General features: G+C 35.9%; 1 protein-coding gene across 1 annotated transcript in view; it reads right to left on the reverse strand.

Annotated features, from left to right (window-relative positions):
• The window catches only part of SCLT1 (sodium channel and clathrin linker 1), a 28,168-nt gene that overhangs the window by 1,934 nt on the left and 3,629 nt on the right, over positions 1-22,605 (reverse strand). The window contains exons 6-20 of the mRNA XM_056489095.1: positions 22,162-22,294; positions 21,340-21,462; positions 19,597-19,641; positions 18,086-18,156; positions 15,562-15,652; positions 15,300-15,391; positions 14,504-14,681; positions 13,459-13,557; positions 12,879-12,950; positions 12,147-12,221; positions 11,514-11,659; positions 11,038-11,230; positions 9,492-9,688; positions 1,416-1,494; positions 219-314 (exon numbers count right to left, since the gene is read on the reverse strand). Coding sequence (XP_056345070.1) covers positions 219-314; positions 1,416-1,494; positions 9,492-9,688; positions 11,038-11,230; positions 11,514-11,659; positions 12,147-12,221; positions 12,879-12,950; positions 13,459-13,557; positions 14,504-14,681; positions 15,300-15,391; positions 15,562-15,652; positions 18,086-18,156; positions 19,597-19,641; positions 21,340-21,462; positions 22,162-22,294 — 1,690 coding nt within the window. The remainder of the gene's footprint in view (positions 1-218; positions 315-1,415; positions 1,495-9,491; positions 9,689-11,037; positions 11,231-11,513; positions 11,660-12,146; positions 12,222-12,878; positions 12,951-13,458; positions 13,558-14,503; positions 14,682-15,299; positions 15,392-15,561; positions 15,653-18,085; positions 18,157-19,596; positions 19,642-21,339; positions 21,463-22,161; positions 22,295-22,605) is intronic.

Below are 22,605 nucleotides of genomic sequence, written 5' to 3' on the forward strand. Positions count from 1 at the left end.
TGAACCATGCAGGTTTAATTCATATCAAACTGGTTTCCACAAACAAACCTAAGCTGTCAAATAAACATCCTGTCAGAAGGTGACATGTCCAAAATCTAAGCTGGTTAAAATTGTGTTGGTAATGCTCACAAATGATCACCTCTGCCTCAGGAATGATGTAAAGTGAGTACTTTTGCACATTCCATGTGCTTGGATCACACTTTCTGTGAGCTGGGTACCTGTTGGGATGCTGTGGCTGCTCTCTGTTCTGCCTGGCTCAGCCGCCTCTGGAGCCTGTCGATGTATTCCCGATATTCCATCATCAGCGTCTCATCCTGTGGAAACAGCATCTCTCACCACAATGCCAAATTCTTTTTTACTGAATCCACTCATTCTGTAGCAAAAAAAAAAAGCTAAACACAAAAGGAACGCCAGAAGTAGAACTGTTTTCCCCTTACAATCGGAGCCTGAGGACAAACTGCTGACACATCATAGAGAATTTCCAGCTCAAATGTGAGATCATCTGACTTTTCCAATCAATCAATCTGCAGGAGAACTTTTACTCATTTCACCATCTTGAAGCAAGATGCACAAAGGCTGACATTTTAATTCAGATTATTTAATCCACACAACCTTACAATGTAAATGTTTTAGCTACGCTCAGAAGAAAGAGGAATACAGTGGATAATACAAATGGGATGATAAAATTGCTACAGATCTCTGTTCCTTTCAAAGGGTCTGTAAAAAGCATTTCTTAAACAGCCTATACTCACAGAAATCTGTTCTTGCATCATTTTTCTCCTCTAAATAACACAGCATTACAAAAAAAAAACAAGACAGAAGGGCTTATCCTGGATAGAACTGGATGTTATCCCAGATTTATAAGGCTGACAGGAAAGCCCTTTTCTAAAGTGGCCATTAATTATTGAACAATGTACATTCCAAAACAACCCTGCCCTTAATCTTTAATGGATGACGCTTTTAGCTATATGCATATATGGATACAGAATGTAAATTCTGCATACACACAGCACATGGAGAACTTGGTGTCTCTGTATATGCCACATTATCTGTAATCCCAGAGTGCCTGCTCCTGTTTAGAGGCTTGCAGCAATTTACAGGGAGAAGTAAGCTCAGAAACATTCCCTGATATTTGTCCAGAATTGCTAGATCAGTCACTTAGAAAGATACAAAGACAATTTCTCCTTACACTTTCGTAATTTGAGAGTAAAGTTCATTTGTCTTCCTGCCATTGGAACATGTCAGTCAGCAAGAAAGAGTGAGGCTTCCCAATTGTTACTGACTATCCCTGTCAAAAATCCTTTATTTTCTCTAAACCAGCAACATAACTCACCTAAATAGGTTTCTGCTAAGCTCTTAGTGTATGCACATCAGGCTGTAAGTGAAAGTAGCTGTCACATCAGTCATTCTCTTACCTCAGTTACCTTCTCATTTGCTATTTCCAGCTGGGAAATGAGCTCCTGGCTACGGAGTTTTTGTTGACGCAGCTCACTTCTGGGAATCAGAAGAAAAGATGCTGATTAGCAAACAGTAGTACTTCAGTTATTGGAACCTAATTTCATAGATAGTTCTGTGAATTGTGGAGGCTTATGGTGGGTTTTAATTACAGGGTTACTCTTAAAACACCGATTTCAAAAGCACCACACAGCACTTCTTCATGCTGTGCATTCAAAACTGTAATGGCAGGGGAACAAGATGTATTTGTTGGAATCAGCAAGACTTTGTCAAGAGCACTTGACGTTTTACAGGGTTTTTTTCCTGTTTATTGAATCTTATTTTGGAGGCATGCTATCTAGTATGCAATAAATATAAGCTGCATTTTGCACAGTAAGTTCAATATTGAGATTAACATTCTAATTAGTGTTCCACAACCAGACCTCAAGGTAGGCGTTTTTAAAGGTGCTTTGAAGTACCTAAAAATAAATCATTCTCTACTTGTGAGACAGACAACAATGTGACACTTTGTGAGGAAAAGGAAAATACCACCTACTTCAAAGCAGTCTTTCTACTTTTATACTGAACGAGTTTTTGTGATCCTCAATTTACACAGTATTGAAGACAAAAAACATCTGGGTTGTGACAGACCATCTCTGAGCTAGTGCCTGAAGGAAAACAGTTCTTGCCTCCTGTCATCACAAGAAGAGGGATGACTGAAGACACAACTCCAGTAATTTTGGCTAGGGAAAGATGCAAACCTAAGTGAGCTGCTCAAACCTTTAACCAGTCTCTACCATCTCACGTTAAATGCTCTACCTGTTGCTGAGACTGCATGCACTGCAAGGCAAGCTAAAGCCTTTATAAGGTAGGAGATACTTGAACTTCAGATCTTCATCTTAAACTCTGCTATTTTTATGATGACAGTTCTCAATAATAATTTGCTTTTATGAACTTTTAACCTTAGTACTTCATAAAAGTTCGAAAAATGATATATGGCACTTGAAATACAAGGTTGCAATGCATCTGTACAATCAGGGCACCACTACATCTGGTGAGGAGTTTCCACTCACCTGTTCTCAACCCACCTTCTTAACCTCTTTCACCAGTCCCAGGTATGTATCACAAAAACAGTTCAACAACTTTGAATTTTCAAAGAAATAGGCAGATATTTCAATGATGTTAAACAGTTAAAATCACATATTGATTATAACTGTTATCACATGTAAGCACTTCTATATAAAGTAAGAATTAAAGATGGATTAAGATTGCAGGATCAAGACAGTATGCTAGTATGTATGTATTTTTGTAATTTGTCTTTTGTAATTAGTATTAAGCATCAAAGGAGGCATTTTCAATATAGGAGACCGAAGTTTAGATACCCTAAAAATTCTCAGTTACTGAAAGGAGCCTGTGTCCTGTGCTTGTACTGAGGTGTGGAATTAGCATGCTTAGCAGCACAGACCATAAACAGAGTTTACAGGCTCATACACAGCTGTGATCAAGAAATTATTTTTATAATGAGATCATACCGAACACATATTTAAAGGAAACAGTTTAACCTTGTAAGCATAAGGAAATGTGATGGCTATTGAGCTAGACAGTTGATTCATTCTGAGTGTTAACCCTCCCCCAAACACAACTTATGAGATCTCAATATTAGAACTGAGCAATAACTCCAACTGCTGGATAATTAAATCAGCCCCCACTGCACATTGTCTTTGCTAAGTGAGTAGGAAACAAAAGGTGAGCTGCTAGCATTTCAGCAGACGGGTGATAAATCCACCAGCTGCAGCAAGTACTTTCTGCAAAGCTCTCATGACAAATATAGCATGTGCCAGCTGTTTTTTTTTTTGGTTGAATTATACTATAATATGCTTCAGTTACTCTTAGTAATTATGAATTTTGTATACTGCCAGTACCTGCAGCTGTCTCTCATCCTGTTAATTTTTTTTCCTTTAATGAACATCTTAAAATAAGCAGCTATGGCTGCCAAACATTACACAAGTGCAGCCAAGAATAATGCTTCAGAAAAAGAGGCAACTTCCTCATCTCAAGATGCCATGCAATTCACTCCATGTACTGTACAGGATGCAGAGAAAAGGAGAAAGCATTCATGGCCAACACTTCATATATTGCCTCCAAAAAAGGTCATTCTTTAGAGGCAGATTTTTTCCAATCACAGAAAAGAGAAAAACTGAGACCTCCAAGCCCCACACATGCCTACTGATGAGTCAGTGACTCTATGACAAAGAAATGTGTCAGAGGCAAAAAATGGAACAAAGACACCCAAAATAGCTACAATTGCTTAAGGTAAGCAAAGTCTTTAAATATAAAAAACAATATAGCACGGATTCCGTCTTGTTAAGTACTGACAATTATAATGCAAGTGACTATTAAGGAAATTAAGCCATTCTGTATAGTTACTTAAATAATTTGGTTTATGCTACAAGTGTTTATTATTTCCCTCCCAAAAAGTTGTATCTTGCTACTAGACAATAATAACAGATGAACAGGATTATTAATTTATTAATTTGTTCATACTCTGCATTGTTACTGCATTTTATTACCTTTGTAATTAAAGAATTCAGATTTTAAAGCTCCTCCAGTGCAGTGTTTCATAGAAGCAAACTTACCCTTCTTTATTGTTTAAGCCAATGTTTATAAACTGTCACATGCACTGTTTTGTAGAAGAACAGATCTGTGTATACCCTATTGAAGCTAAACTGTCCCTAAACTGAGCAGTCATCCGTGTGTCTGACAGGCCAAAGCAATATCCATGGCAAAGTAGAGAGAACTGTCAGGTTTTCAAGTTAGAGAATTGACCTTTCTCCCTGTCTGCAGTTGTCCAGATTTAGCCCACTGAAGGACATTCTGTGATGATTCAGTCATTCAATTCAATATAAAACTTTATTTATCCATGTGAATTACATTCAACAAAAATAAGTTCTTGGTGTTGGCCACTGGTGCAAAGTCTGGCAAGGGTTTATCTGCTTACCTGCAAAATTCTCTATTTACCCCAACTCTTCATTCTCAGAATAAGGACATAAAAACCTACAAAAATACTGATATGCCAATGAGATGGGATTAACCATCCTTTGTATTCATGCATTTATCTACAGACTTGTAAAGGTGGGCTTTACAGAACAAATGAATCATCTGTCCTTATTTTTAAAACTTGCACATAGTCTGTCACTTTATTTCACTTGAGCAGATGCTGGCAGATTGAGTTACTCTGGTTTTGCCTCAATTTTACTGTCAAAATTGTCTCTCTCAACCCTTCCCATTCTACCCTCTGTTCTGTTTTTACTGAAGTTTATTTCCTTCCAATTTACAAATTTCCTAAACATTCCTTTAGCATTGCAGATTCCACTTTCTATGTGCTGTCATTTATTCTTCTCAGCTAAAATCTTAAAAACTACAGAGCTTTAGACTGATGTTGTAAGGTAACAAAGAGCAGTCTCAGCCAGTCTTTTCCCCCAAATGTGGCCAGAGGAACCATTCTTCTGGTTACAGTGCTCCAGTGAAAGTAAGGGCCTTTATAAACTTGTGCATGCTTTCCTCACTTCTTTCAAAAGTAAATTTTTTCAAATGAAGACAAGAAAAGTAAAAATCTGGAAGCACTTGATACTGATTTTTTTACCATGGCTGTCAAAAGGCAGATCACCTTAAATTTTTGAGACATTCAAACTCAGAGCCTAAAGCTTTGTGATTGGAAGCTCCACACCCTGTAGATCAGCAACAACAGCAACATGGATTGCTTTTAGTTCTTACGAAATTCTACATCCATTTGTGGAGAAGTGACACTGGAGATCAAAATAGCTTTTTCAACATTATGTCTGATTTGGTTGTTCAGATTACTTGGACAACATTCCACATATACAGGAGGAGGAGGGGAAATCAATTATTAACTCAAGTAACAGTTAAATTATTCACCAACATTTAAAAGCTGTTTTTGTGTTATGAAAGAAATTACGTTTTGAAATAAGTTTGACAAAATTTTATAAATCAGTTTTATAAAATTTCTATACTTCTGTTTTCTAATTTAACCCCTATAAAGAATATGAAAGATGACTTTTTTTTTTTACACAACTTTTTAGAGTGATCGCTCATTTTACTACTATTTTATAATCGTAAACATTTGCTGTCTAAGTTCCCTTCAGTACATATGATTAGAACTCAAAGTACATTTAAAATGGATGCAGTCAGGGGTCAGAGCAGCTTGGCTTCTGATTCTGCCAGAGCAGACACAGTGGGAATAAAGGGAATAAACTTGACAGTGAGTCGTTAGCCATGCTGCCAAGAGCAAAGTTTGTATTTGGAATGATGACCCGTGTCACAAGGAGCACTGACCTCCTTAGTTACCTTCAGGGTTGACTGGCACAAGGCTAGTGAAGCAAAACTGGCTCCTTGCCCTTCTGCAAGGTGAAGATGAGGTCTGTTAGCAATAAATTCTCCTTTAGATGCTTGCAGCATCTTAAGATGCTCAGAGGGAAGGAAGCTTTTCTCATAAATGAAGACTGTAATAGATTTGTATGAAGAAAATGGTGCAATTTAGTCTGCAAGTATTCAGTGCACTGCCTCCTGTTTCAGCACTGGTTGTGAATTCCAAGTTCAGTTTTATCAGCAACAGTTACATGTTTAACTTGAATGAGATCCAAAGGTCCAGAAAAACACAGAATAATTTTCAATGAAACCTGGAAGTATCTTTACTTATCAACACTTCTATCTACAGGTTTTTCACGGATGTACCAGATTCTTATGTTATTTAAAGTTCTACCATTACAGGTTGCAAAATTTACTTTTAATTCTTATTTTTTTTTCAGATCAGAAATCCCTTAACATTCCCTGATGTTGCTTCATTCCGTAGAATTACTTAATGATTCCTTTGTGCATGTGGACTGCACCTCACCAACACAACACTGCAGACTTAGAAAATGACAAATGAGCAGCACAGAACGTGGAAAAGGTAGCAGCTGCTGCTGGTAAGGTTAATAAAGAAGCCAAAATGTTTCAGACACCTTCCCATGGAAAATGAAAGCAATGAGGACAGAACTAGAAAACCACCATGACTTTCAGGGAAAGGAATGGGAAACACCTAGACTAACAAATGGGACACTAAGTCAGTGTTTATGGGAGCTGCACTAACAGCAACCTCCTGGTGAAATGCAATCTAAAATGCTTGCCCCCTACACATGGATAGGACTTGGTTAGGAAGTTTGTAACTTCCTAAAAAACCTCTCAGCTATAAAACACATTAGCATGCTGCAAGAGTAATGACTCTTATTAAAAACTGTATTTTTGTTAAAAAATTAAATTCTGCTACATGTCACCAACACATCCTCTGCATTTGCTCATGTGGATCCTCCTTTCTCTTGGACCCCACCACGAGGCTTGGTGAGAACATTTCTGGCATAGCCTCAAGAGAGCTTCCAAACAGAGCATTTAATTAGCAATAGATGAATTAATCTATTACCAGTATTAGTCTGTTGTTTTGTGTTCTTATTGAAACATCCCTGATAAATGCATTGGCTGCAAAATTATTTTGCTTTTTAAATAATCAGCAACTTGATTTTAGTTCCCAACAGTAAGAAGCAATTTGTTGCTCTGTACTTGCACTCATAATGTTATTGTGATAGATGAAAAGAAATATGATAATTATTCATTTATAGCATAAGCAAGGACTTTCATGCTGAATAACTACTACAGTGTAAATTCTGGAGCTAATTTTCATACCAACTGCAATCTGCACTACATTGCTGGGTGTCTGGCAATGCATGTAAGATGAAAAATAAGCGACTTTAAAATTTCCTGATAATACTGATAAGGTTCAGTTAGACTACTTGTCATCATGGTATCAGAGCATCACTGCACAGATTAAATACCAAATTCCTGATGCCAGTCTAAATGACAACCTTTCTGTTTCTACTGCCAGCTTCCTTGCCAGGTAGAGCAAATGCCTGATAAAGACTTCTATTTCTAGCTTATACAGTATGAAAAAGCACAACACACAAAACCATGTCATAAAGTAATTGACTTAGCTTTTAGACTTGCACCAAAATATCTACTGAAGTCACATAAATAGGGACATTTTCAAAATTTAATACCCATTTTTCATCCAGGTTCACAAAGCAAACTTGCTTGTATTTCCTATGTCAGCATTTTGCTGCAGTTAAATAAGGTCTAAATCTTTTGGTCTGCTGCAACAACATTTTAACATTGAACAGTAAAGGTTTTAGAGGGAAAACAGCTGTTTCACAGACAACTTCAATTATTTTGGAATGCAATTTTCCCCTTTTAATTGGAACTTGCTGAACCATATCCAGGATCTAGTGATGAACCTAGATGCTCAGCTGTGAAGTTTTGCATTTTGCTTTACAGAAAATAAACTACAAGTTTAAGAGCTAAAATTTACCTTAGCATGAAAGATTGCAAAATCATTTTCTTCTCCAGTTACTGCATTTACAAAAGAAGCTAAAAAGTTATCAGTAAGAGCCAGCTAATTACCCTACAGTGAAAGATTACCTACATCAAAACTGTCAGTGAATCAGCACAGCTCTCATTGTCTCACAAACATGCTCATTACCAATGTCTTCTGAAAGAGAATTTTCCTTTTTTTTTTAAAGAACTGTTTAACAATAATCTTTGCAAAATGCAATACATTTTAAGGGAAAATAAAGCCAGCCTGTATCTGAACAGATAAGGTAAAAAACCCTGTGTAACTGTTTACTTAGGGAAGGTAAAGATGAGCACATACTTCACTGCAAAGATGGATATGCAGGTTAACAGCAGTGGCAGGGTAGATTTTCTTGGCTTGTGTTTTAGAGAACTGTGTTCTAATTCCATTTACACCACTGACAGCCAAGAAATGCCAAGCTATGCTTTAGAAACTGTAAGTACAGAAATTGCATGGGATACTGGAAATATGATTGAAGCTGAGAATATGTAAAGCATTACATTAATAATAAAATATGAAAAAAACCCAAGACTACCCCAAAGGAAAGGAAAAGTAGAATTCCCAATTTTAACAGGGGAAAGCTTTGCTTCCATGTTAACATTGACAGTAAAGCAACTTCTAAAATCAGTCTGAGAAAAGAACCACGAGTGCATCACTTTAAGTGATTAAAGGGTTGCTTCAAATTTATCAAGTTAACAGAGCTGCATAACCTGAGTATTTGTTCTCAAACCCACTGAAATATATGCAATGTTATATTCCTTTCTAGCTACTTTAATTTTAAAGAAATTAGACTTATGAAATCAGGCTTCCTGGTTTAGCAGTTATTGTGGACCAGTGTGCCAACCTCATTCAATTTTCAATCAGTTTCAAAGAAGAGGAGATCTTGAGGACATGAACTTCTCTGCAGTTCTATAAAAATACCAGACAAATTTAATCTCAAATTAATAGTCTACTTGAGCTGACAGTGTTTCCTGTGCCTAGAAATGAAATAAAGCATAGGGACACCTGCAAAACTGAAAATATTCTTATATTCTGCACTACAAAATACAAGTATCAGCCTAGAAATATGGATGAATTAAGAGAAAATTTTATACCATATTTTTTCCTTAGGAGAATCACACAACCCATTTTTAATCTTCATTTATACTAGCAACTGCTCAGAAGAGAACATTAGATGTACATTCCAAGAGGTTTTTGTCCAGTTAATTTTAGAAGTCTGGAGACTCACTCCATAACTGATGTTATGGCTTTTCTGAAGAGGTATAGAAGTTCTCATAATCCAAAGTTAACATTGTCTAAACTGAGTGTGCTGTATCTTGAAACAGAAAATCAAAAGTAATATATTCCATTTACTTTTTACTTTTTATCATTACAACACCTCACACATTATCAACAAGATAATGAAACAGTAAAAGTTTTACTTCAGTGCCAACTTCAGAGACAGCATCACAGGCTCTGTTTAGATCATTCTTTGCTTTGCTGCAAGCACATCTTTGAGTCTGGATAGTTTGCTCTTCATGCTTTTTCACCACAGCTCTACTGCCCACACCAAGCAGTATCTGGAACACACTTTGCAGAAGGGGAAGAGAACTGCACTTACTTCAGCTTACTGATCCTGGCTTCTGTAGTTTCAGTGAGGATTTTTATTTCTTCTTTCCACCGGTTTGTTGCTTTTTGCTGAGCTGCTAAGAGACGTCTGAGCTCAGCAGTGGACTCGTGGCTGGTGTCCTCCATCTCCTTGAGTCGAGCTTCATACACATGTTCTTTCACTGCATGCTCATGCTCCATCGTGCTTATCTAAAAAACCCCACAAATCTGGTACAATCAGATCTCTCACTCTCACTCTTTATCTTTTTTTTTTTTATTATTTGTTTTACAATGCCTGAGTTAAATTTATAAACGTTTGTTGAAAGCATGTAACATATAATAATTAAACTTCTAATTATACACTCAGAGATATGTGTTCCCAAAGCCAATTTAAGCAAATAGGACAACTGACAATAAAGGATAATGAGCTGTGTATGCTTATTTTTGTAAGTAATCTTTATTCTTCTCCCTTGTGTTTCCTCCACAGAAACAAGTTCGTTCTTTTTCATCTAGTTAAATGTGTTAGGAGTTTCTTAACTGCATCTGCAACCCTTTGTACATTAGAGGAAAATGAAATCAAGCAGTAAATCTTATCTGTGACTATAATGGAAGCCTGTCTGATTAAAAATGGGACAGACAAAGATTTAGGATATATTTTCTATGCTTCATATCCACTACCTCTCTGTTACAGGATTCTGATCCTTTGTTTAAGCAAAGGGTTCTGGAGTTGGACAAGAGTCCCTGTTCAATTTCACAGCATTCTTTATCTTATAGTGCAAAGGGGAAGCCAGATTTCAACTGGCCCCCATTCACACCTTGTAAAATTAATTACTGAGGTTGTCTTCATTTCTCCAGATCCTCAGATCCCTTTTTTTTTGGTATCTTTACACTGCAGAAGGGAAAGTACCAGCTCTGTATCAAGGATGAAAGCTGTTGCTCCCTCCAGAAGCCACAGGTACTATGAATCTGCCGAGGTTACTACTGATTCCTTATCCCACCTGCAACCTGCTCAGGGGCATTTAATGGAACACGTCCAAAAAGAACAAACCAGCTTTCACCTAATGATCTTGCTTGCAGCTAAGCATAGAGAAGGATTTCCTCTGTCCAGAAAATAGGAGCCAATGCTTGATAGCCACACTATTAAACTATTTATTAGTGGCACACTGCCCTGACAACACGGTGGACACACAAGTAGAGGAACACTGAGCAGAAAGACAGAAAAAGATTTCTGACACATTAGAGACAGTAAAGAAATGAAGATCAGGAATCACAATATTATTTAATCTATTCATCTTATTTAAAGCAAAGAACATTTAGGGTCTTTTATCAAGGAGAATTTAATACACATTAAAATACAATTTAATTTGCAGAGATAGAGTTACCCCATGGATTCTGAGGATTCACAATGCAACAATAAAATTACTTTTAAGCAGCAACCAGGAAGCATCACCAAAACTCTCAATCTTAGTTTAAATATTTAATGCTTTTTATTTAAACTACTGCCTTACTAGGCAAATATTAGTCTTACATCACAAAAATAAAACCCAAATAAAACATACCTTTATTTTAGCTTTTTGTTGAGCCTCTACTGCCAGTTTCCTCAAACCGTCCATTTCGTTTTGCAGTTGTTCATTCTCTTGCTGAAGTTTTAGTCTTTGTTCACTGACAAAGGCACTCTTTTCTCTTTCTGAATCCAGAGTGCTTTGCAATTTACAGATAACTTCCTGGCAACGAGATTTCTCTTCCTCAGAGCTAAAAGAGAAGTAAAGTCTGGCTGCAGCTGAAGAATTGAACAACTCCTGAACCAGAGAACAAAAGACAGACTGGAAGCTTTGCACAAATCAGCAAAGAACTTGATCATGATGATGGAATTGATAAAACCAATCTTAGTTTCACAATTATGGCCTCTTGATACTATGCTACTGAATAAAAAGATTTGGCAAAGCCCTAACACATATTGAACAGTTTAAAGAGCCTCAAGTAATTTCCACTGCTTTCTCTTCTTACTTATGTAAACATCTCTACCATCACTTACTTCATTTCCAGTTGTTTCAGTTTATTTTGTGTCAGCTGTAGACTCCGCTGAAGGTCATCTTTGGCAGCTTCTGCAAGTAAATACCTCTGATGCAGCTGCTCGAGCTTTCTACTGTCAGATTCATGCTCTCTGTGCTCCCTGTAAATCTGAAGAGTAAACTTCTATGTCAGTTTACTCCCCATTGTATCCTGTTTTCCCATGATTTAAAATAAAACTGAATTTCTAACACTGGTGCTGCCTCTTGAAGAAGAGAAAGGTTTCCGAAGATCTGATCAGACATTTATTTTGTTTTTTCTCTACTGATCTTAACTGGAATATGTACCAGCATTCTTTTGGATTATGCTAAATATCTCTTTTACTTTTTACACCTTCAAAAGAACTTTCTTTTTTTAGTTTGGTGTTGCAGCCTTAAAAGACCTTCAGGATTTAAAAAAAAAAAATAATTCAAACAACCTTAAAGTAAATATATGAAAATTTACAATTAAGAAAATCCACTCAAAAAATAGAATAAGGAATTAAGGGAGAAATACATGAAAAATGGAAAAAAAATCTATGTATTTTTCCTTCTGTAAGGAGATTTTAAATGTGATGTAAAAATATATACATTTAAATGTGATGTAAAAATTGCCTTACCTTTTCAAGTTCTTCTTCCACTGCTCTCTTTTCTCTCATGGCTCGTTCAATTTGACTCTGTTTTTCTCCACATTCCTTTTTAAAAAAAGTCATTTTAAAGTAAGATTGAATAAAGCAAAAATTCAGGAAGAGCTGAAGCCAAACCCCACCCAGAGTAAATGTAGTTCTTGCTGCTGCCATTGATGCATTTGATTATATTTACCAGCTCATTATTTTCTCTATAGGATCATTCAGACCAAGACATATCAAATGAAACCTTTTTAAAATAAATTTAATGCATAAAGAGGTGCATAAGCACCAAATTCTTCTGATCATCTGCATAATTTATTACAAGCTCCTGATTCATTCAGAAATATGTCTGTGATCCACAGACTCTCTCTTAGGATACTTTCTCAGCTTTCATATCAGCTTTCCTTTCTACACACACAACTACAGATAAGCATGGAAGGCTGATTTTAGTGTTTCTCTAAAAGAAACACGGATATTCAAGAAGAGTCATCACATGGGAAATATTTTCTAGAGCACAGATCTCACTGTCAAAATGCCTGTAAACTCATCTCTGGAGAATGCAGGATGCAATGTGCTACACAGTAACAGAGGACTGTCCTACACAATTACTCATTAATCACATGTTGATTGACCTAAAATACTAAATTCTAGTGAAAGCATATGATCAGCAAAACCTAGGAGTCTTGAGTTTTGCTCTTGTATTTTTATCAATCAACTCCATACCATCTGAAGAGCTGAAACTTCTTCTGTTAGCCGAGAAACCTGCAGGTTGCATTGCTTCTTTGCAGTGTCTACCTGTGACCAAAACAAAACTACAAAATAAGTCCCACAAACTATTTTTCCATCTTGCTTTTTGATATATATATATATATGTGCATATATATATGTAGTCTATAGGTGGTGCATGTATATAAAGCATGAAAATGCCTAGGACTGCAATACTGGCAACTTATGGCATAAATGTAAGAACAATGATTATTATCAATCCATACTACTTGAACTGAGGGTGCTTAGGAGAAAAAAAAAAGCACAAATGAAGGCACTACAAGTGCAATTCATATCTTCACAGTGCAGCCTTCGCCATTCCATTGTCTGCAGAGACAGCAACTTTTGGTTCTTGTTCACAACACATATCTAGACAATAGATGCTGAAGAGGGTAGTGCTATCAGCATGCTGTCTTTCCACTTATATTATCCAAACTCTTGTGAGAAAACTGCTCGTAATGACCATGCACCAGCAGTAGCCTTTCACTCTGAGGAAAACCAAAAGATCTTCCCGTTCTTTCTAAACATCGTAACTTACTTCCTTTCTAATTCTTGCAGCAGTATTTTCTGCTAGTTGAGACATTTCATCCTGCAGTTTTTTTATCTCTTCTTCCTTTTGTTTCTCCCCAAAGAGTGCCTAGAAGAAAAGCAACAAAATGAAATCTGACTGATGTTTCAGTGTGATACTAAAATCACCAAGAGAAAAACCCACACCTGCTCAAAAGACGCCTTCTTTTCCTTTTTACTTCAGAGCAGCTGGCACTGAGACTCAATAACACTGACACTGAAAACAGGTTGCACTAAATGCACATTCTTGTAAGTCTGAACCACACAAATAGCTAGTGTCAGTAGATGCCTTTTTCTACTGGGACTTGGAGATTTTGGCTGAACATGGAATTATATAGAAGAAAGCACAGGAACTCAGAGCAAAATTTCTACCTCAATCTCCTACAGAGCGGGGAGAAAACAATTTAAAACACAGTGTTAACAGGTATGTATATTAATGTGCATTTTTTATTCTGTTCATTAATAGAACATTTTTTATTTCTTTCTTCTGTTAATGAAGTTTTTTTCTCAGTTTGAAAAATTCAGGATGTTTAAGCCAGAGCAGTACATTAAGAGTTGTCTGCTTTGTTTTGGCTCCTTGAGCCATGTTTTCGTATCAGTATTTTTGGCATAAATATTATTCTATGATGGCTTAATAACACATTGTATAGAAAAGTTTCTTTTAAGGCCTCTCCACATGTGTAGATTTCTTTGTTGATGACTCTGCACTTTGTTTCCTATGTCTTGCCTTTAACAGTTATAAATTCGTAACAGAACCTTCCCTTTTTCTTGTAACACCAGTATTTGGTAAGAAACTCTGAACTCTTGTCAAAAACTTTGGAAGGTTCATTTTTAGGTACAGTGTTACCACTTAGATGACTTTTATCCAAGCACTCAAAGTATGCTTTGAAGTTTATACTGTATGAAAAGTCTGAGAGATGTGTGGTCACATCCCAGTCTGCTCTCTATACATGACTAACTATAGCACAACAGATATGAAAGAACCTAGTTTGTGTATCCTAATTTCCAGGAAATACCTGACTTTTTTCCAGGTTAGCTTCTTCCAAGAGCTGTATGCAATCCTGGACTTTTGCAACAGCATCATATGTCTCATTTTCTAGGCTGGCACACTTGGCCTGAAGCTCTCTGATCTGTTCCTCCAGGGCTGCTTTTTCTGCTCTCAGCTGCTCAGCATCTTGAACAGTCACACACAACCTACAAGACAGCAGAAATGTAACAATGTTATGGTTAATTGGGACACTGATCCATTCAAACTGAGCTATTACTAAGTATCAGTTCATAAATTGCTCAAATTGCATTGTTTTTTGCTTGTTTTTGGAAAGAGTATTTTCAATTTGATGATCAATCAAGTCCTAGAAAGAAAAAGAATTATAGGAGTTAACTCAGATGTAATCTCAGAAGATCCTTAGAAGAATCCCAACAATATCCTGGGATACATCACTGAAAAGGTTCTATATTAAACCAGAATAGAACAGCCCCAGAAGAAATAAAGTTTTCCTCTGTGGAGGAAATGAAATAATTGGATGTGGGCAATGAAGTTGCAGCTATAGTTTTAGAAAGAAAAACCACTGGTAATTTCACAGCAGCTCAGGAATTCTTATTTTTTAACTATGATTGTCAGTATTGGCAGGCAGGAGAAAGGACAAGAGAGCCTCACAGAGATTGTCAAACATCTCTTTACTACCTAACATGTAAAAAACCATACAAAGACAGACATAAAACATACAAAGGCAGACAATCCCTCTATGTTTGTAGAACATGGTATAATTTTTGCCTGTATCCTGTTAGTAACACACAGGAAGCTCTCTTTACCTTATTTCTAACTGTTTTATATTAGACTGCATTTGCTGCAAGCGTTTGTCAGATGCTGTTTCTTTCTCCTGGGCAAATATCCTGTCTTCCTCCTGGAAAGAATGAAAGTATTATCCAGACCTGATCTGAATTAGCCTGAGCAAAATAAAGATATACTTACATAAAACAAGCTAGATAACAACTTGCAGTTAATTTAACAGCAGTATTCAGAAAATGACTGTTCATTCAGTTGCAACAGAAATTATTCCCTTCTCCAGAATACCTTTCTCTCCAATTGGCTCTGAAGCTTCTCTTTCAATGCCATCATTTCTTCAAGCTTAGCATTTGCTACTTGCCCATCTCTTTTGGCTTGCCTATATAAAAAACCAAAACCAGTAATTATAGAGGGGAAAAAAATTGGCTCATTTAAAACTTTGTCACAATAGCTGTGAAGAACAGAAAAATTCCAAAATATTGTTCTTACAGAGCAGAAGAGATTCCCCCCTTCTTCTCACTATGTGGCACAAAGAGAGGAATATTAAATTCCAAAAGTCCTGTGGAAATTACTTCACAGATTATGAGGAAGGTGTATGCATTGATTAAAGGAGGAGGGCTAGGCAATCAAAAACTTCTAGTGATTCAATAACTTGGGTATAACCAGTCACAGATATGTAACAGAGAAGTCTTTTGCAGATTTAGATTTCACTTTTTAAAGCCACAGGACTAGGAATTAAAACAATCATCATACACTTCTAAAGAATTTAGCTGATGTGCTTTGTAATCTGAATAGTTTCTGTGGGCTGGAGGAGCAGAGGAAAAAAAGGAATAGTTAGTGAATCATGTTAATGAATAGTGGCTCTTCATCCTCAGTAGAAAAGTCTGTTGAAAAAAACAACCCTCCCACTCCTCTGACTGGGGAACAGAAAGACACAGAGAGCCTTCACCTGGGGTGTAACCCAATTATTCAGGCTGCATATTAGGCTAAATTTAAAAACCAGTGATGACGCTATCATGAAGTTAAAAGAGAGCAAACATGCACTAGATTAGCTCATGCAAACTGCAGCACCAATAGGCGTGAAAGAAGCTGAAAAATATTTCATACTTCTAACAGTCAACTTCAAGCAAATATTTTTTCTAGAAATACTGATTTTGAATTAAGAGTATAAAAGTCAAGCATACTGTACCTACATTAAAATCACAAGCAAAATACAAACAAGTCAAGCAATTTTACAGCAAGTACTTTATTTCAGCCCAATTAATTGTAGAAGTTAATTTGGTTAGGATTTCTTTGAGAAGAAAAAACTACAATAAAAACTGTGTATTATTCCTCAACACACAATCTTCAGTATGGGTCCAAGATTTTGACCTTAGTCCATCTGAAACATTTAATCTTTCTCCTACAAGAAGTACTGTAAATTCAAGAGGACATTAAATTGCCTCCTGCAAAATATTTTAGAAGTGTTGTGAAACAAAATGAAAACTCAAAAGGCAGCGTAAGAAAGGTAAAGTAAAAAAAAAAAACCATAAAAATGTCATAAAAATCAGAACACCTGAAGTATTAAAAATGCATTTTAACAACCAAATTCAGATTCAGATTGAATTCAGAGGTCTGTATTTTACAGGCAACAAATTGATTCTCAAGATGCAGCTTTTATTCTTACTGTACAGTATATCTTTAACCTTATCTTGGCATGTTATCTCTGTTTAAGAACTTTTAAGATTCTGAAATGCAGATCCATGCCCTAGCTATGCCAAGTTTCTTAATTTGTGTGTTTTATCCAGGCCATAGAAACCTAATTTAAACCTCAATTCTTTAACACACATGCTATTTTTTTTTAAATCTACTTTTGCATTCCTGACTTAGTACTTTATTACCATAAATCATGGAAAACTACTAAAAACATCACAAATGATTAGAATTGTCTGCACCACATGCTATATAATCCATGCAGACTACATCTTCATGTTATAGAAGCAACTCATGAAAATATTCCAGATTTCTTGGAGAAACACTGCAGCACTTTTTAGGGCTAGATAGAGCTGCAGTCATTAACTCTGGAATAAAACATAGTTTTTAGGGGTGCAAGGACTTTAACAGATCTGAGAGGAAGGTGAGCATAATCAGTGTCTGTAGTTAGAGATGGATAATGAATCAATTTCTTGTTTTACTCTCAGTTCATAAATCTACTGCTGAATGAAATAAAATTTTAATTTTACATCAACCATCAGTAGTTAAAAGAGAAAGCAGACACAGTAAACTGGCATTGAATAGACTTCAGCTGTAAACTCAAATAATCATGAAATTGTGTCGCAGATACTATTTCTCTTTTTGCTTGATATACTTCAGGAATGTAATTAACACTTCTAACTTCCACAAAACCTATGGTTTAGAGCTCCTTATTGAAAGAGGGTGAAAGCAAATCTTACTAAAAACAATAAAACTTGGAAGCTTGTTTGAACATTCAGATTTCAGAACAATGAGTAACCATGTAACTGGCTTTTGAGCAAACTGTATTCTAATGAAAGCCTATCTTCAGAATGAATTGTGATAGATACTGACAATTTTTTTATTAATCAAAGGTCATATGTTGACTATTTCAGGGAAAAGCTGAACCAAACAACACTAACTGGAAATATGTTACCATAACACTAATGATGCCTAAAAACTTCAGAGACAGTTACTGAAACTAGTGCAACTATGAGGATGAAATTAGCTTGCAGTACAAACAAAGCCCATGACACAGCAGCAGGTCAGGAAAAACTACAAAAAAGATATTAATTATTTTTTTAATCTGCCTGGTTTATACCTCAGTTGTTTTCGTAGCTGCTCTAGTTCCACATCCTGTTCTGTCACAGTTTTCAGAAACTGCTGATTGGTCTGTGAAATAAAGAGATATTTGTAACATGTTCATCATAGTATTGAAAATGCTATACATGTACACATGCCTTACACTGGGATAGTAAAGATGGCAGGCAGCATTCAAAATGCACAATATTCTCCTTTTCTCTCCTCTCTCCTATTAATTGCTAATGTTCTTTCTGCTTTTTTGATTGTTGCTCAGAATTGTTTTCAGGCACTTCCTACTTCTAAAATATCTATTCTGGATCCTAACAGTACATTTCAAGACCATCACAGAGTACCCAAAGTAAAAACCCCTTCTTGCCCACATTTATTATTTTGGTTTCATTAATATCAACATAATGTTAGCAGATGAAATGAACTCAGAAAAATCAATGAGATCTTTATCCAAATTTCTGCAGTTTACTTCAGTTTTTACTACCCTAACTATTTTAACACAGTTTACAACAGTGAACACTTGCCTCAATACTGAATCTCATTTCCAGAGCATGCATAAATATGCTGAACAATTCCAACCTGAGCACATCTAGGAAACACAGCTGTTTCACCACAATAAAAAACGTGACTAATTAACGTGTCTCCTCACTTCCTATTTTTCAATTTGTTAGTTCAAAAAAGGGCTTTATGCATTATCCCATGACATCTTTATGCCTTTGGTAACAGATGGTGCCAAATGTTTTCTTGGATAATGCAAACAAATGGATTATCTTTATCTTAAATATTGTATTAACTCATCTGTGATGTGAGGAAAAAAGATTTCAGTGATAAAAACAAAAGTAAACTGTTAGAGTAGGTAAGGAGTTTTTTTGTACTGCCAGTGTTTAAAACAAACACTCAAAGAAAAAGTCATACAGGAATCAGAAGCAAAGCTGCTCAGTCAAAAATGTCACCCCATCTTTCACCCCCATTTTTCAACAAAAATACTACTTGACAGTTTCTATAAAAACTGTTTGTCAATTTTGGAAGGCCTAGGCTAAGCTTATTAACTGAGAATTCTCACAGTCTATGGATGTGGATAAAGCACTGGAAGTTTATTAGAGCTCAGAAAAATGTGCATAAAGGTGACAAAGACACTGAAAACAGCAGTACCAAAATAGGAATGGATAAAAATGTGCCAGAGTTAGAATATGCAAGAGGGCATAATTTAAAAAAATGTTTCCTTTGTGAAGATGTTTTTGAATGTGTGAAGTACCTCAGCCCCATGCTGTAATTCTGAGTGTTAGCTTACCACTGAAGTGTAAAAGAAACACAAAATGAAAAGCTGACCTCCCAACCACCTTGACCTGGTGTGTGGAGCTCAGGAATAAAGCCATCACTGCTTCCTGATGGCTGGAGAAGTTTGCAAATATGAGTGACACCAGGAGTGTGTGAAGGCCTTTTTGCTTTGGTTTTGTACTTTGAGGGTCTAGTAGGAAAATAAATAAATGACTAGTTCACTGTTCAGAAGGTTGTACTCACCATGTGCAGTTGGCGAGTCAGCTGCTGAAAGCCAGTCACTTGATCCTAAAAAGAGAATTTAAAATTTCCTATAATCATTACAGTCACAAAGAGTGAATACTTAGAAAGCTTAATAGTAAATTGAAAACATTTTAAAAAAACCTATACATGTAGTAGGAAATTCAGTGTGTCTACATAGATTTCAGCTAGACTGTTTTTAGCTGTTGACCTCATACCCCATAAAATTAGATTTATACTGAAGAATTTATCTAATTTTCCCTGGGTCATAAAGTGCCTCCTTCCAAAACTCACATGCAATTACTATCAAAATATGAAAGTACACATGAGCAGTAATTTAAAGAGCCACATAGACTGTGATGCTACTACAGGCATTTTTGCTAAGCAAAGTAAGACACATGTACCTGTTATTAAAAAATGCCTGTTATGAACATTTTAATTTGTTCTTTCCCATACAGGACGTCTTGTGTCCATAAAAAAAAAGCACTCAGTTAAGTTTCTTGAGTCTCTGAATGTGAACTCTCTGATTGTAGGAGAACTAGCTTAACTCAGAAAAACCATCTGCAGCATGCCAGGTGTCTTCAGAGCAGAGAGAGGACTGAAGTCCCTGAGCTGAAGTATTTTCTAATTGTGCTATCCAAAAATTTGCTAGAAACCTATTCCTGCCACTCCCTTACTTACTACGTACACTCCTTATGACATCCCCTCTCCTCCTTGCCTTCTGTCAATTCTAATTCTACTTGTTCTCACCTATTTCTATTTCCCTCTGACAGCTGTTTGCCCCTCCTCCATGGAAAGCTAAACCTAAAATAGAAGTTTATTTGACAGGAGAGCTGTTTTCTCTGGGAGACCAGTAGCATTTAAATAAAAGGCTGTTTAGCCTTTAGTCATGGTGGCACTAAAATGCACCAAAAATTTAGTTACTAATAAAAAATGGAATCTGGAAGCCCTAAACCCTCCAAGAGCCACCAATGACTCAATACTCTACTGGGTATGTTAGTAGTAACTGACAATACAACACAAGAAATAATCTAACAAAAGCAGAAAGGTGGAACTACACAAATATAAGAGTCCTCTTAACCATTCTTTGAAATAATTATGAAACTTGACAGAGTACAACAGCTGCACAGACTCTTATCTTGTTTCTCAGAAAATATCACATTGCCAAGATGAACTTAATACCACAAAAAACCAAAAATCAGTAAAAAATATTTCTGAGGTGAGCTGTAGATGCGCCCATAAGTCAATTGTGTTTGAAAATAGTGGAAATATTAAAATAATTTGTAGGTTCTCTCCTAGAAATACATGTAATAAGGTACATAAATACATCAAGTTTCTATCAGTTCTTCACACACTGAGCATCTTTACACAGCTCATCAGAGCAGAACAGCTTTTCTAAGAATTCCCTGGAAGGCCTTCCCCAGACTCAGCAGAAGAGAAACAGGCTGCCAATGCAAGCCAGCATTAGACAAAGACTAGTGAACTTGATTGTTCACCTGTTTACTTCTTTACTGAGGAACAGCAGGAAATGGTGACTACTTTTCCAGCTATTCAAACACAGGAGAACAGATAAAGAAAGACTTTCACCTCAGAATTCAGAAATCTAAACCAACTTCTTCAGATATTTTACTGTCCTAAAGATTTCCAACAATGCAATTCAAATACAGGACTATTTATATGCATGTGCATATTTTGTGTACATATATGTACATGAAAAATAAAAGGACAACAATAAATGAAAATTACATTCTGCTTTTTCCTTTCAGTGATGAGGATGTGTGTTTTAGTCACACGCTCCTGGTACTGCTGCTGAAGTCGATCGTGCTCCTGTGACAACGTCCGCCAGCGCTCAACTGCTTGGTCTTTCTCCTAATTTACAGAATAATATTTCATTATAGCACATTTATCTTCATCTATCATTGTCTAGAAAGACAGGTCTTCTATTTTGAAAAAAATGCCATTACCTATACTTTTCTCTGCACGTATTTTTAAAATTTAAATTCAAGTGCAGAAAAAGAGATACTTGGAAATTCAAATTCCACTTCTAGTCTTTTGCTTTTTTTTTTTTTGAAGAGCTCAAACTTTTATAGGTCTTTAAGGTAGGCCTACAGTATAGATACTATTCAAATACCAAATTAAATTTAATCATACACAACTATTGTAATACACAATATTATAATAAACTAAAGAAAATTCTATTTTCAGATTTTGATATTATTTTATATATCCCACACTTCTGTCCTCATATCATATTACAATATTTTTGATTAAAATGACAAGTTACTACAAAAAGCTTGAATTAAACAAAATATTTCATGGAGTTGTCGATCATGAATTCGACATACAGATCAAGTCAATTAGGTAAAATTACTGACACAAATTAATATTAAAAAAATTTTATCAGTCTAGGAAAGGAGTTTAATCAAGTCTTCAAGTTCAAAAGGGGCTCAAAACAGCCTCAAGGAACTCTGTCTAATGATTCCTGAATCAAGAAATAAAACAGCCTCCCCTAGTCTGCCAAAGCACAACAAGAGAAATAAAACAATATAAATGTTTAATCTCACACACTTGCTTTGCCAGCTGCAGCTGCTCTTGAAGGGTTCTCACCACACCTTGATCTGCAGGAATATCAGTTCCCAGATGCTCGAAAGGAAGAGCTTCCAGTTGCTTCTCAAGAGGCTCTATCAACTCTGCATACAGCCTGAAATTCAAAGAACTAAGTTCAGCAAGGTATTTCTTTAAAAGGGATTTTTTTAAAAACTGAAATACACTGTACCTTCCACCTATACATACTTCCTTCCAAGACAAATTTAAATCTATTAAGTTATATTCTATAAACAAAACTGACAGTTTGAAATCTAGTTCTTTTAGTGGCATGGTAAAATCTCCTATACTTGGTGCTTTAAACTCTAACATAAGGATCCTAAATTTACTTAGTAGAAGATTTTAAAGAAATCCTAGGGAAAAAAAAGCTTTTTAATGTTTAGAAATCATGAGAAACAGTAATGGCAA

This window comes from Oenanthe melanoleuca, chromosome 4 (assembly GCF_029582105.1).
Source record: "Oenanthe melanoleuca isolate GR-GAL-2019-014 chromosome 4, OMel1.0, whole genome shotgun sequence".
Classification (NCBI taxonomy): domain Eukaryota; kingdom Metazoa; phylum Chordata; class Aves; order Passeriformes; family Muscicapidae; genus Oenanthe; species Oenanthe melanoleuca.